At 43.6% G+C, this 15,240-nt stretch overlaps 2 protein-coding genes across 2 annotated transcripts in view; one reads left to right on the forward strand and one right to left on the reverse strand.

The window, feature by feature from the left end:
• The window catches only part of exoc4 (exocyst complex component 4), a 544,546-nt gene extending 531,709 nt beyond the window's left edge, over window positions 1–12,837 (reverse strand). Inside the window, exons 1-2 of the mRNA XM_080207649.1 lie at window positions 12,758–12,837; window positions 4,461–4,845 (exon numbers count right to left, since the gene is read on the reverse strand). Of these exons, the coding sequence (XP_080063775.1) occupies window positions 4,461–4,845; window positions 12,758–12,837 (465 nt within the window). The remainder of the gene's footprint in view (window positions 1–4,460; window positions 4,846–12,757) is intronic.
• A 477-nt stretch (window positions 12,838–13,314) lies between these two features.
• Window positions 13,315–15,240, forward strand: part of chchd3a (coiled-coil-helix-coiled-coil-helix domain containing 3a) — a 303,356-nt gene continuing 301,430 nt past the window's right edge. Inside the window, exon 1 of the mRNA XM_080207651.1 lies at window positions 13,315–13,576. Coding sequence (XP_080063777.1) covers window positions 13,496–13,576 — 81 coding nt within the window. The 5' untranslated portion in view covers window positions 13,315–13,495. The remainder of the gene's footprint in view (window positions 13,577–15,240) is intronic.

Consider the following 15,240-nt stretch of genomic DNA (forward strand, 5'->3'; position numbering starts at 1 on the left):
GGTGCATTGGGTGTTTTTTTTTACAAATTGCTTGCTAGTCTTAAAGCTTCCATCTAAGTAAAAAGTGAGCCAGTGTTTGATTTTTAATATTGCAAAGAAAGAAAACAAAGATTGGTGTTTGGTTCACGCTGAGAAGGACTAACAAAACAGAAAATACCTTGTATTTGCACAATTGGTTTGTAAATGCCAAATGCATTTCAATATCGATCGGTGTGGCAGGAAAACTAAGGAGGCCATCTGGTCTTTGGCAAATTATTTTGTAAATAGGGTAGAGACCTCGGTGTACAGATACTAATGAAGATTAAAAGTACAGGTTAAAAAGAAGTCCTAGAAAGTACTGGAATTCACTTTGAGGAAAAAAATTCAGAGGGCAGTTAAGAGTTAACCACATTGCTGTGGGTCTGGAGTCACGCGTAGGCTGGTCTGTGCAAGGATGGCAGGCCTCCTTCCCTAAAGAGCACCAGTGAGGCAAATGGGGTTTTATAACTATCAATTAAATTTTCATGCTCACATTACTGATACCAGCTTTCAGTTGTAGATTCAACGTCCAGACTATTACTCAAGACCTCCAGATTACTAGCCCTGTAACATGACCACAGGAAACAGACAGCCCAGTTGGCTAGAAGGCTTGTGTTAGATAAAAACAGCAGAGGGTCAGATTCCTGTTCTGAGGCCTGCCTGCTCATCCTACCCATAGTACAGAAATTGTGGCATTTAGCAGTGTTTTGGCAATTACTCACCAAGGACCTCCTTTGGGCACTACAAAGGCTGTACTGTACAGAAGGGAAGGAAGAAGAACGGAACAGTGGCAGTGATAGTGGATTTGTTAGTTAGGGGAACACACAAAAGCTTTTGAAACTGCAGATATGACTCCAGGATGTTACATTGCCTCCGTGGTGCTAAAGTCAAGGATATCAAGAAGCCATTACAGGGGATGCTTCTGGGGAGGGTGATCAGCCAGAGGTCATGGCCCACATTGGTGCCAATGACTTCAGTCGGAAAGAGGATGAGGGCCTGAAAGTAGACTTGAGGGAGCTAGGAAGGGTATTGAAAAGGAAGACACCTAAGACATCTCAGGGTTACCCCACTTACATGCAAATGAGTATTGAAATAGATAAATTGAGCAACTAAATACATAGCTAGAAAGCTGGTATAGAAGGGAGCAGTTTCTGGGGAGGATGGGACTTGTACAAGCCACATGATCCACACCTGTAAAGGGCTGGGATGAATATTCTCACAGGGAGATATGCTGATGCTTTTGGGTAGATACAATGATAAAAACTAAATTGGCGGGGGATGGGAACCTGAGGTCAAATTTATGGGAGGGAACAGGAGGTAGTAAAATCAGTCTGACTTAAAGACAGAGGAAGCACAGGTTAAAAAGTGTACAGCACAGGAATTTGGCAGAGTTTAAAAGGTATATATGTAAATGCAAGGAATATAACAAATAAAGTTGATGAGCTGAGAGCACGTTAGACACATGGCAGCATGACATTGGGCGAAGGGCACAGAGGGCATAAAATTCTTGAACTGCCTTCAAGAGAACTTTTTTAACCAGCATGTAACAAGGCCAAGACAGGCCGCAATTCTAGATTTAATTTTAAGAAATGCAGCTGGGAAGTGGATGAAATGGCAGTGGAGGACTTTTTGGAACTGGTGACTGTAATACAGTTAGACTTAGCATCTTCCAGGAAAGGACAAAAACAGAATAAGAGTAAAAGTTCTAACTTGGGGAAGACAAATTTTACAAAGCTGAGAAGTGAACTGGATACATCGACTAGAAGGGAAAACAGCATTAAAACAATGGAGGCATTCAAAAAACTGAGATTCTCCTGGCGCTGTACAGATAAAGGAAAATGATGGTTCTGCCAAATCCAGATAATCCTGGTTATCCCGAAGAATACTGGGCAAGATAAGGCAGAAAAAGTAAGTTCATGACAGTCACAAAAAGCTTAATACGATAGAAAGTCTAGAGGAAAATCAAAAGTAAAAGAGGAAATTAGGAAAACAAAGGGAAGCTACAAAAAATACAGATAGCTAAAAATCAAACAAAACCCAAAAATGTTTTACCAGTAACTGAACAGGAAAGGGTAGGACCGATGGAGTTGTTCAAAGTAATTTATGTGTTTATGCTGAAGATGTGGGCAGGGCTCTCAACGAATACATTATCTTCACTAAGGAGGGGGATAATGCAGTTATAGAGTCAGAGTCATAGAGGTTTACAGCATGGAAAAAAGCCCTTCGGTCCAACTTGTCCCTACCGTCCTTTTTTTAAACCCCTAAGCTAATCCCAATTGCCCGCATTTGGCCCATATAGTTAAAGAGGGAGAGTATTAAATACTGGATACAAGAAACATAAAAGAAAGGGTATTGAAAGCACAATGTTGGAGGTGGATAAATTACGGGATGGATTGTAGCCCAGCAAGTGAGAGGAAGTGAGGGGGGATGCTCTGAGGATCATTCTCCCATCCTTATAAGGTCCAGGCAAGGTACCAGGGGATTGGAAGTCTGTGAACATTATCCCATTATTTTTAAAAGTTGTAAGGGATAGGCCAGAAAACTAAGGGCTGGTCAGTCTGACTTCAGTGGTGAATAAATTATTTGAATCAATTCTGATAGTATAGTTTGTCCAGGAAAGATTGTGTCCCGACAACTTAAAATTTTGAGGAAGTAATAAGGAAGACTAATGAGGCTGGTGTCATACTGTCTATGTGGATATTACAAAGGCACTTAACAAGATTCCATGTGGGAGAAGGGGGAAGGGGGAAGGTGGCAAGTCGGATCCAAAATGGTTCAGCAGTAGGAAACAAAGAGTATGGTCAATGGATGTTTTTGCAAATGGATAGCAGTTTCCAGTGGAGTTCCATGGGGCTCAGTGTTGGGGTCTTGCTGTTTGCTGCATAGATTAGTGGTCTGGACTTAAGTGGGAGGCATGATTAGGAAGTTTGCAAATGATACGAAATTGTCCGTTTCGTTCACAATGAGCAGGAACGCTGTTAACTGCAGAATTATCTCAACAGTTTGGTTGAGTGGGCAGAAACATGGCAAATGGAATTCAATCCTCAGAAGTGTGAGGTAATGCATTTGGGAAGGACAAACAAAGGAATCCTCAATATTCAGGAAAATATCAAGGGGGGGTTGAGGAAGAGAGATCTTGGAGTGCGTAAAGGTTGCAGCATAGGTCGTAAAGTAAAGCACATGGAATCTTTTCCTTTGTGGGCGAGATACAGAATACAAAAATAGGGATGTATTGTTGGAACTGTATAAAACATTGGTTAGGCCACAGCTGGAATTTTGTGGAGAGATCTGGGCACCATCTCATAGTCACCACCTATTACTCTGGAAAGAACACAGGAGATTTACAAGAATGTTGCTAGAGCTTGAAATTGCAGACACGAGGAAAGGTTGGATAGGCTCGGAATGTTTTCCTTAGACCGGAGGAGACTGAGGGGGTTAATTATGATTATAAAATTATGAGGGGCCTGGACAGGAAATACTTGCTTCCCCTATCTGAGAGATCAATTACCAGGGGATATATGTTTAAGGTGATTGGTAGAAGAATTAAAGGGAGAGGAAGAAAAACTTATTCACCAGAGGATGAAGGACACCTGGAATTCACTGCCTGAATTGGTGGTCAAGGCTGAGATGCTCAGCTCTGCAGCTGAAGTGCTGTAAAATGCAAGGCTATTAAGAGGCCACGAAGTGGGATAAAAATGAGCAGCTAGTTTCTTTTTCCCCTTTGTTGGCCACTGTGGACAAAATGGGCTGAATCATCTTTTTCTGCAGTGTAACATTTCTGCGGCACTATAGTTCAGAACCCAAGAAAAACATAACCACCAACTAACCTTCCCTATATTTTTCCCCATAAAGCTGTTAATCAAAAATAGTAGAGATTCCTTTTTATATATCGACTGCTCTATTTTAGTCCTGAACACAATTTGAAGATTGTTTTATTCTGTCTCTGTCTTTGCAGTGTAAATTAAATGTGTTTGTACAAAGAAACAATGAATTTGTTCTTAGGTGTGAGTAAACTCCTGGCTAACTTTCTCCAATGAAAATAGGCAGAATTCTGTGAACCTCTCTTCATGATTCAAAACTAAGGCCTGCAGCCACCTCTGTTGCTTTTTTATCATTGTTTCCAGTTCGTCAATATCTTTCAAAAGGAACCAGGGAACAGCACAGGATTAAAACGACCCTTTGGTTTCATAACCAAACATTCATAAGGTAGGTTTCAAGACTCTCCTTTTAGTTTTGTTGGGAATAGTATTGCACTGAAATGACAGAACTGGCTCAAGGGGCTGTATGTTTAACTCCTGTTCATGTTCTTGTAACATACTTTCATAGAATGGTCTGTAATCTAACCTGAATACTTTACTTCCTGAGATTCAATCTGAACAGCTTAATGACTCAGCAACATGAGTCCACATTTACATTTTAGATCAATGGAACAAGGTACATACCAGCATGTCTGTGGCATGAAGATAATGTTTACTTGCCATGCATCGCTCCAGTTTCTGTGGCACCTGTTTGATGTTCTCAATTTCATCAAGCAGATTTAGTACATGCTTGTGTTCAATACCTTCGATCCACAGTTTGCGTAACTCATCCCTTTTGCAGTGGAGCAGCATTTTGCACGAAAGTAAATTCTCCTTCACCTGCTTGATCTTGTTGCGTGAGCTGGTGATACGTTCTGTGATACTTTGATATGTCCTAATGGCTGTGGTAAGTTCTGTGTAGTGTTGTACAATCAAATCATCCAAATCACGGTCACATTTCTCATAGGCCTCCTCCAAACGGCCCTTTTCAGCTTCTCGATCCTGAACGTCATCACTTGTTGATAGAGTTCTACCGAGTAAGAAATATGAGTCAATGACTTAAACAGGAAACCTATGTTCATTGCTAACACTTGAATTTGACTGAAGTATTTCAGTATCAGCACTTGAATGTTGACTATATTTTGGTAATTATAATAAGCATTTTTAGTTGAATTTACATAACTAAAACTTATTTTTCTGTATTTCAATCATTGCATTTAAAAATAATGCACTGTACATGAAACACTGCGATATTTCTAACAGGCTAATGCAGTGCGATATAAATGAAAGCAGCAGCTCCTTGATCACCAACCCACAATCCCAAGTTGTTGCACATCAGCTAGTAGGTCAGACATTGGTGTGATCGTCCCCAAAACTGAGGTAACCATTCTGAACCAATTAACTGCACTGTCAATGCATTACATAAACAGACCTTTAATTGACAAACATGTACACGCGGGCACACAGGTGTTTAAATTCCACTCATGGCCCTCACTTAGGTCCATATTTAATTGGGTCTTGATAATGTCTGTAGAGTCATCTAGTGCAGAAAAGGCCCATCAAAATGCCAAATTTCATGATTTGCAGCAGCCAACTTAACGGCTTGTTTGGTTCCAGTTTTTACAAGTACTAAGTTCACCATGTGATATGCCTGTGCTGGGCATAACACAGAATGTTTCCAATATTATTAATTCATGCAGATCAAAGAATCTTTATCAGTTTAGATTATTATTGTAACAATTTTAAGTGGAAAATATGTGGGATACTGGATTTCCAAAATTCTGATTAAACATGACATCAAAAAAACCTTCAAAAATATGGGCAGCACAGTGGTCAGCACTGCTGCCTCAGTGACAGGGACCCGGGTTTGATTCCTGGCTTAAGTCACTGTGGAGTTTGCACATTCTCCCTGTGTCTGCGTGCATTTCCTCAGGGTGCTCTGGTTTCCTCCCACAGTCAAAGATAGACAGGTTAGGTGAATTGGCCATGCTAAATTGCCCCTTAGTTTCAAGGGGAACTAGCTTGGATAAATGCCTGGAGTTATGGGGATGGGACCTTGGTGGTGCAGACTCGATGGGCCCTATGGCTTCCTTCTGCAATGTAGGATTCTAGTTATAACCTCAGATCGATACTCAAAATGTGTTTTAATGCACATTACAAAATATTATTAACAAAAAAAGACTAGTTGCCTTGATTTTTTGAACTCATATGCTGCCCCTCCTACTTCAAATTCTCACTGCAAGGATTTTACATTAGGCAACTACTTTTCAGAAAAAAATCATATGCACTTAAAATGATTACAATGTACATTCAAAGGATGTATGCATAGTTATAAAAATGATCACATTAACTATATATTGCTCAAAGTTTATCATAAATGGACTGGCTGCAAATATCTACTTGATCAAGTTCTACATCAAACCTACCCCCCCCCCCACCCCACCCCCCACACCCCCCCCCCCCCCCCCCACCCCACCCCCCCCCCCCCACCCCCCCCCCCCACCCCCCCCACCCCCCCCCCCCCCCACCCCCCCCCACCCACCCCACCCCCCACCCCACCCCACCCCCCCCCCACCCCCCCCCCCCCCCCCCCCCCCACCCACCCCCCCCACCCCACCCCCCACCCCCCCCCCACCCCACCCCCCCCCCACCCACCCCACCCCCCCCACCCCCCCCACCCCCCCCCCACCCCCCCCCCACCCCCCACCCCACCCCCCCCCACCCACCCCACCCCCCACCCACCCCCCCCCCACCCCCCCCCCCCACCCCACCCCCCCCCCCCCCACCCCCCACCCCCCACCCCCCCCCCACCCCCACCCACCCCACCCCCACCCCCACCCACCCCCCCACCCCCCCCCCACCCCCCCCACCCCCCCCCCCACCCCACCCCCACCCCCCCCCACCCCACCCCCCCCACCCCCCCACCCCCACCCCCCCCCCACCCCACCCCCCCCCACCCCACCCCCCCCCACCCCCCCCACCCCACCCCCACCCCCCCCACCCCCCCCCCCCACCCCCCCCACCCCCCCCACCCCCACCCCCCCCCACCCCCCCCACCCCACCCCCCCCCCCCCACCCCCCCCACCCCACCCCCCCACCCCCCCACCCCCACCCCCCCCCACCCCCCCCACCCCACCCCCCCCACCCCCCCACCCCCACCCCCCCCACCCCCACCCCCCCCCCCCCACCCCACCCCCCCCCACCCCACCCCCCCCCACCCCACCCCCCCCCACCCCACCCCCCACCACCACCACCCCCCCCCACCACCCCCACCCCACCACCACCCCCCCCCACCACCACCCCACCACCACCCCCCCCCCACCCCCCCCACCACCCCCCCCAACCACCACCCCCACCACCCCCCCCCCCCAACCACCCCCCCCCAACCACCACCCCCCCCCCACCACCACCCCACCCCCCCCCCCACCACCCCCCCCACCCCACCACCACCCCCCCCCGACCACCACCACCCCCCCACCCCCCCACCACCACCCCCCCACCCCCCCACCACCCACCCCCCCCCCCCCCACCACCCACCCCCCCCCCCCCCACCACCCACCCCCCCCCCCACCCCCCCCCCCCCATTTCAATTAATGTTCAAGAAAAAGATGGCTTGAAGTATCCTTTTATCCCATCGTTTATGGGAGTGATAATGACTTGCTGTGTAAAATTTCACTGACACTGGGTGATCTCCAGTAGCTTGTCCGACCAGCCGTTATTTACATGTGCTTGGATAATAAGGGTCAAATATTACTTAATTTAGGGGACATCATAAACGTTACTAATCTCATCCCCAACTTGAAACCAGTGGGATGATTGTAGAACCCTGGCCAATTCTGTCACTTCCCATTACTGAACACAGAGACCAGATGGAGGAGTCCTACCAGCATTTGTTACGCTAAAGTGCATTTTAATGATACTGACATTTAAATTTAGATGCACTTCTGAAAAATGAATCAAGTGATTATCTTAATACATCACTGCCTTGTGACAAGTGCAATGTGTGCATTAAATTGTATGCACTTCGTTAAAATTGAGCCAGTAACTCTATATTGCCTCAGAGACCAGGGGTATAGAGGAAGTTAAGTTGCAAGAAAATGATTCAGTCTACCACTCAAGTTAAACTCTTACCAATCAAATCTTGTTGGAACATTTCTTCAGTGTTAATTTTTATTGTATATAGACACAAAGAAGAAAAAGAATTCATGTTAATATCGCACTTCCACATTCATAGGGAGGTGTGAGAAAAAATTTTTTTTATAAAATGGAAGAAAGTTACTGGAGTAAATTCAGAATCTAGCAAAGAAGGACTAAAAATGAACAGAAGGCAAATTAGTGAGGAATATGTAAACTGACAATAAGAGCTTATTTAAATATATAAAAAGGAAGAGAGAAATCAAAGTGAACACAAGCTCCTTGAAAATGAATCTGGGGAAATAGTTTTGAGAAACAAGGAAATGGTTGAGGAGTTAAACAGTCATCATGTCTTTATGGTGGAAGATACTTTGAACATCACATTATTACTAAAGAATACAGGGGCAGAATTAAGTAGCATCGCCATCACAAGAGAAGTAGTATGAGACAACTAATGGAGCTAAAGGTAGATACGTCTCCTGGTCCTGATGGCTTGCATCTTAAGATCCTAAAGGAAGTAGCGACAGAAATAGTGGATGCGTAGGTTCCAATTCTCCAGAATTTAAGGATTTTTTGGAAAATTACTAGGGGTTTCAAAAACTGCCAATGTGACACTCCTATTCAAGAAAGATGCAAGGTAAAAAGCTGCTAACTATAAGCAAACTCATTTAACAACTATTGTTGGAAACATTTTGCAATTATGAAATAACAGCATTACATTTGTAAAATCATAATCTAATCAAGCAGAGACTACATGGCTTCATGAAAGGGATATCACGTCTGCCCATTTTATTAGCATTTCTCAAGGAAGTCTCAACCAGAGTAGATAGTGGGGAGCCAGTAGACGCGTTGTATTTGAACTTTGAGGTGGTGTTCGATAAGGTACCTCACAACAGGTTGAGTCATAAGCTTACTGTCTTTCCTGCTAACTTATCCACCCAGTCCACTTTAACTAACCCTATCCATATGTTGTTGGAGGTAGTATATTGGCATGGGCAGAAAATTGGCTCAGGGGCAGGAAACAGCAAGTGGGGACAAGGACTTCTTTTTCAGGTTGTCAAACTGTAACCTGTGGGGTTCCAAGGAGAGCACTGTTGGGGCCACAACTGTTTACAATATATATCCATGACTTGAAGAAAGAAGCAAATGGAGTGTAGCCAAATTTATAGAGAACGAAAAATAGGTGGAAAGGCAAGTTGTGAGAAAGATGCAAGCAGTTAACAAAGATATAGTGATAAATTAAATAACTGGTCAAAAAATTGGCAAATGGGGTATAATGTGGGAAAATGTGAAGTTGTCCATTTTGAAATGGAGAACAAGAGGACAGAGAATTATTTAAATGGAGAATGTAGTAATTCAGCCAAATGTCCGTTTCTCATTTTCAGCACCCTTTATTGTGCAAAGGAAAATTCCCTCCAAGTCTTACAGTCAGGACCTACAACTCTGAATAAAGTAACAGGCTTAAAAACCCTTGCTGATTGCTTCCCATTGGATGAGCTTCCATTCACTCAATAAGGCAGCTCATACTACATAAAGCCCGGGTAGATCTATTGATGATCCTCCATGGCCTTTGTGGCCACCACAAGAGAGAAAGACTGCAGAAAGCTGCAACAGAAAGGGACTTGGGAGTTCTTGTGTGCAAAACACAGGAAGCTGGCACATGGATACAGCAGGTAATCAGGAAGGCTAACAGAATGCTACCCCTTATTTAAGGAGGCTGACATATAAGAGTGGTGAAGTCTTACTGCAAATGTAAAAGGTAATGGTGAAATCTCATCTGAGTACCAAGTGGAGTTTTGGTCACCTTATTTAAGGAAAGCTATTATTTCATTGGAGACGGTTCACTAGGATATCTCCTAGCGAGGGGGATTGAATATAAAAGTAGGGAGGTCTTGCTGCAGCTGTATAGGGCATTGGTGAGGCCGCAGCTGGAGTACTGTGTGCAGTTTTGGGCGCCGCACCTGCGCAAGGATATTTTGGCCCTGGAGGGAGTGCAGAGGAGGTTTACTAGGCTGATACCGGAGTTGAGGGGATTGAGCTATGAGGAGAGGCTGAATAAACTAGGCTTGTACTCGTTAGAGTTTAGAAGAATGAGGGGAGATCTCATTGAGACGTATAAGATGATGAATGGGATGGATAGGATAGAGGTGGAGAGACTCTTCCCGCTCAAAAAAGACAGTAGGACTAGGGGGCACAGCCTCAAGATAAAGGGGAGGCGGTTTAGAACGGAGTTGAGGAGGAACTTCTTCACTCAAAGGGTGGTGAATCTCTGGAATTCTCTGCCCGTTGAAGTGGTGGAGGCTGCCTCGCTAAATATTTTTAAGAAGCGGGTTGATGGGTTCTTGATAAGAGAGGGGATTAAGGGTTATGGGGAGAGGGCGGGAAAGTGGAACTGAGCCACAACAGATCAGCCATGATCTTATTGAATGGCGGGGCAGGCTCGAAGGGCTAGATGGCCTACTCCTGCTCCTATTTCTTATGTTCTTATGTATGGAGGGATTGTTTTACGAGGAAAGTTTATACAGATTGGCACTCCACTCATTGGAGCTTAGAAGTGATTTCACCGAAACATACTGGATTCTTGAAGAGCCTTGACAGTGTAAATGTTGAGGGTATGTTCCCCCTCACGGGAGAATTTAAGACCTGAGGGCATAATATCAGAAGAAAGGTGTGTCAATTTAAGACTGAGCTGAGGAGGAATTTCTTCTCTCAGATAGGTGAGTCTCTTTGGAACTCCTTGTGTATATTGAGATAGACAGATTCTTGATCAGTAAGGGAATCAAGGGTTATGGGAAAAGCCAAAAAAGTACACATGAGGAATGCAGGATCAGCCATGATCCTATTAAGTAGAGGAGCAGGCTCAAGAGGCTGAACAGTCTACTTTTTTTCAACTTCCTATTTCTTATAGCCTTATTAAAAGTCCTACCAACTGACCTGTGTGGATAAACAGCAAATTACACTATAGAGGTCTTACTTGTGTGCTGCATCTAGGCAAGGTCATACAGGGAACTAAACTATTTAGTCACAAAAGCAAAACTTGTTCAAGTGACTAAACAGTGCAAATAAAGTTTTAAATAAGTTCCAAAATCAAAATAGTTGTGGAAAATGAATTTAAAAATGTTTATGTTGCAAAATTATTCAGCTAATATGGGATACATGCTTCACAGAATAGTCTGGAAATGTTACAGAACTGGTCAGTTACAGCATAACACCACCATTAGATATAGAAGCAGAATTAAGCTATTTAGCTCATCGCATTTGCTCCACCTTTCAATTATGGCTGATAAGCTTCTCAACTCCCTTCTCCCTCCTTTTCCCCATAACCTTTGATCCCCTTACTAATCAAGAACATATTTATCTGTCTTTAATATGCTCAACGACCTCATCTCCACAGCCTTCTGTAGCAATGAATTCCATCGATTCACCACCCTCTGGCTGAAAAAATTCCTTCTCATCTCTGTTCTGAGGGTTGTCCCTCTACTCTGAGGCTGTACTCTCAGATCCCTAGTCTATACTGTTAATGGAAGCATCTTCCCCACGTCCACTCAATCCAGACTTTTCAGTATTCTGCAAGTTTCAATGAGATCCCCTCTCATCCTTCTAAACTCCAGGTCTGGACCCAAAGACCTCAAATACATAAGACAAAGTCAGAAATCAAAGGTGCATATTATCTGACAAGGTAGACAGTCAATATCTTTTCCCAAAGGTAGGGGAGTCTAAAACTAGAGGGCATCGGTTTAAGGTGAGAGAGGAGAGATATAGAAGTATCCAGAGGGGCACGTTTTTTCCACAGAGGGTAGTGAGTGTCTGGAACAAGCTGCCAGGGGTGGCAGTAGTAGAGGTGGATACAATTTTGTCTTTAAAAGCATTTTGATAGTTACATAGGTATGATGGGTATAGAGGGATATGAGCCAAATGCAGATATTTGGAATTAATTAGCTTATGGGTTTTTAAAAAGAGGTGGCATGGACAAGTTAGGCCAAAGGGCCTGTTTCCATGCTGCAAACATTTCTGACTTTATCTTTATATTTATCTTTATAAATATAACTGTTTTAATACTCAGCTAAAGAAATAGTCAACATAGATACAATTACTGGTTTTAAAAATGTCATTGGCCAGGAAGTGTACAAACAAAACTTTGTTATAGCTATCATTGATTCATAACATGTCAGGTATTTAAGTAGAACTTGGTTGCATTACATAAGTGTGTTATATCTCCAGAATGTGACACAGAACAGCCTGAAGGAAAAAGAATAGGTCAGTTGGCAGGACTTTTAATATTATTTTGAAAAAAAATTTTGTATCACATCTATAACGTTCAAAAATACTTTACTGTCAATTGTGACATGTAATTGTTATCAAGTGTAATGCAGCAGCCAATTTGCACCCAGCAAGCTCACACACGTGAAGATGGTCTTAAAGTGACAGAGGGATACGTACTGGACAGGACGCACAGGACAATATCTATGGTATTCTTCACAGTAGTATCATGAGGCACAAAGCAGTGTCATGAGTAACTGACAAAACAAGCATAAAACAGACTTAAATACAAAAATGGTAAAAGGGTCCTGTTTGGAATATCTACAAACCGGTTAAATTTAAAGAGCATAGACTGCTATTAGCAAAGTAGCATAAATAATAGCCGACTGTCTCTCTTTTCCAACATTTCCCTTTGAAGTGGAAAACAAGTGACAGCCTAACATTCATACTGGCTGTTATTACTTAGAAAGGGAAAAAAAACGCCGCCCAAACAAACGCTTTTCGAATGCAAAATGGAAAGGTGCCTCGTCTTTTCTGACTGCACTCACCTGATGACTGATATGAGTAAACCAGAGGGATCTTTACTTTTACTGATGACACTCCTGTATTTGCCCGCCTCACTCGCCATCTTTGTTGTCACTGACCCGCGGCGGCGCGCATGCGCGAGCGCTGACTGCCGGTTAGAGCTACCGGTCCCAGCTCACGTCAATCACAGAGCAGTGAACCAATCATCCCCCAAAATGGGCGGGACTCTTAAAATATGACCAGCAAGATATACATATAATACATAAAAACTTCATGGAGCAAACTAAGACTGCATAATCATAGCGACTTTGGCTGTTTAATATACGAAGAAAGCCTTTTTTAAAATAAAAAGACCTCAAGGTTGAGAACTACAGTTCCCAGAATTCCCGGCGCGTTGACAACAAGGGTAACTTTATTTAAACAGGTTGACTGACTTCTTTGACTGGGCTGGTCTCCCTCGCGGTCGGCCCCGCCCCGAGACCACTACGGACCAACCAGCGCCTCTCTTCAATTGAAGGTTCCAGGGCATTGGCGGATGTTAGCGCAGGGATTGACCAATCGCAATGATCGTTGTTGTCAGGCGGGTTGTGGAGAGGTGTGATGGAGTGGACCGGTGTTGGAGGCGGCCTGTGACTGTTTGTCTTGTTACAGACACAAACTAACTCTAAGTTTTTTCCTGCGGGGATACTTAGTCTTTTTTAAAAAATTCCTCTCTGTTTTCGTTTCGCCTGTGTGTTTTTTTTAAAATTAATGCTGGTGAGATGGGAGGTAGCGGGAGTACAAAACGGGTCTCCTTCGAAGCTGATGAAAATGATCAGATCACTGTGGTGAAGGGCATTAGGGTGAGTGTGTCACTTATCAGCGCATTGGAGCAGGGCAAGTCTTGGAACTTTCCCTTCAGCAATAATCTGCGACTATCGTGACATTTTATAAGTCCCAGACTCTGAAAAAGTTTCGTTTTATTTTGAAACTGAAGTTTTCTAAAACTTTTTCTAGTGATCAAGTTAAGGCCTCTCTTATAATTGAGAACTTTTTCAAGACTATAAGCTCCTTTACGACTCATTGTTTCGGGAGGTGAATTACTTCACATTTATTCAATTACACTCGGCTTTTTAAACTGTCGAGTCGTTCTAATGACTATTACTTCCCTCCCCTCTGATCTGGTTTGATATTATTGGGGTTCTTTTTGGAGAGTAGAAATGCAATATTTTTATTAAAGCACTTTTTTTTGGTTTTAGTGCTAATAACATTCAAACTTTTTCAATTTTAAGCTGAGAAAACCTTAAAAGTAATGTTTGCATTAGTATGGTGTCAGTCATGCCCCTGCTCTGTTTTGAAACAGTATTATGGAAATTTTATGCTCATCTGAAAAGCAACACTTCTGAGACTGTAATGTTCAATGAATACTGTACTATAATGTTAACCTCGAATTTGTGGTCAGATCTCAGGAGTGGGGCTCATAGAATGATGCCATGCATTTTGCCCATAGTGCCTGAGTTGAGATTTTGGAAGAGCTACCCAATTGATTCCATTGCCCTGCCCTTTCCCCATAGCCCTGAAAATATTTCCTATTTTGAAAGTTATTCTTGAGTTTGTTTCCACCATTCATTCAGATGGTGCATTCCAGATCAATCATCTATTTCAAAAAAAAGTGTTCATCTTTGATTCTTTTGATAATCACCTTAAATTTAGATCCTCTGGTTGCTATTTTGCCTGAGAAATTCAAGACTGAGTGATGTTATTTAAAGTAGTCATTCATTTACTTGTTTGCATGGGAAGAATAGTTGAATTGTGCAGGGTTTAATGATTGTATAAAATTTAAATTGAACTCGGCAAGACAGGCCACTAATAGTGAGGAAAACTGGAGCGGGGCAGAAAGATCGTGAGAGTGCTTTGCTTCGTGGTATCATTTTTCCTGACTTATAGGTTAAAAGTTCCACTGCACAGATTTGAGAACACAATTTGTCTGACAATGCAGTGCATTGCATTGCTGAAGAACTGTTTGGATGCAACCAACAGGTTCCATCTGCCCTCAGCTAAAAGTTTCTATTTCAAGAGCAGCAGCGGCATTCTTCCAGTGTCCTGGCGATCACTTATCCTTCAACCGGCACCATTAAAACAAATTACTTGGTCATTTTTTTGATTGTAGGGTCTTAGTATGCCTTTTTTGTCAGCTCTGCAAAAGTGCTTTCTTGGCTATGAATGCTTCTTTGGCATGAAAAGCTCTGTACAAACGCAGCTTCATTCTTTAATGGGGAAAAAGAGCTTGCATTTTTCCAATGCTTTTCACAGCCTCGAGATTCTCCAAAGCACTATACTGCCAATGATTATCTTTAATAACATAGAAAATGCAGGAACCAAATTGAGCACAAGGTCGATGAAATGCGATAAGATGATGACCAAATAGTAGTTTGTTTAGGGCTGCTGGTTAAGAGATGATTATTGATGAAGGCATTGGTAGAACTCCTCTGTTTTTATTTGAAATTGTGTGTGATGTTTTATGCCC

This window comes from Carcharhinus amblyrhynchos, chromosome 19 (assembly GCF_965287045.1).
Source record: "Carcharhinus amblyrhynchos chromosome 19, sCarAmb.v2.hapA, whole genome shotgun sequence".
Lineage (NCBI taxonomy): Eukaryota > Metazoa > Chordata > Chondrichthyes > Carcharhiniformes > Carcharhinidae > Carcharhinus > Carcharhinus amblyrhynchos.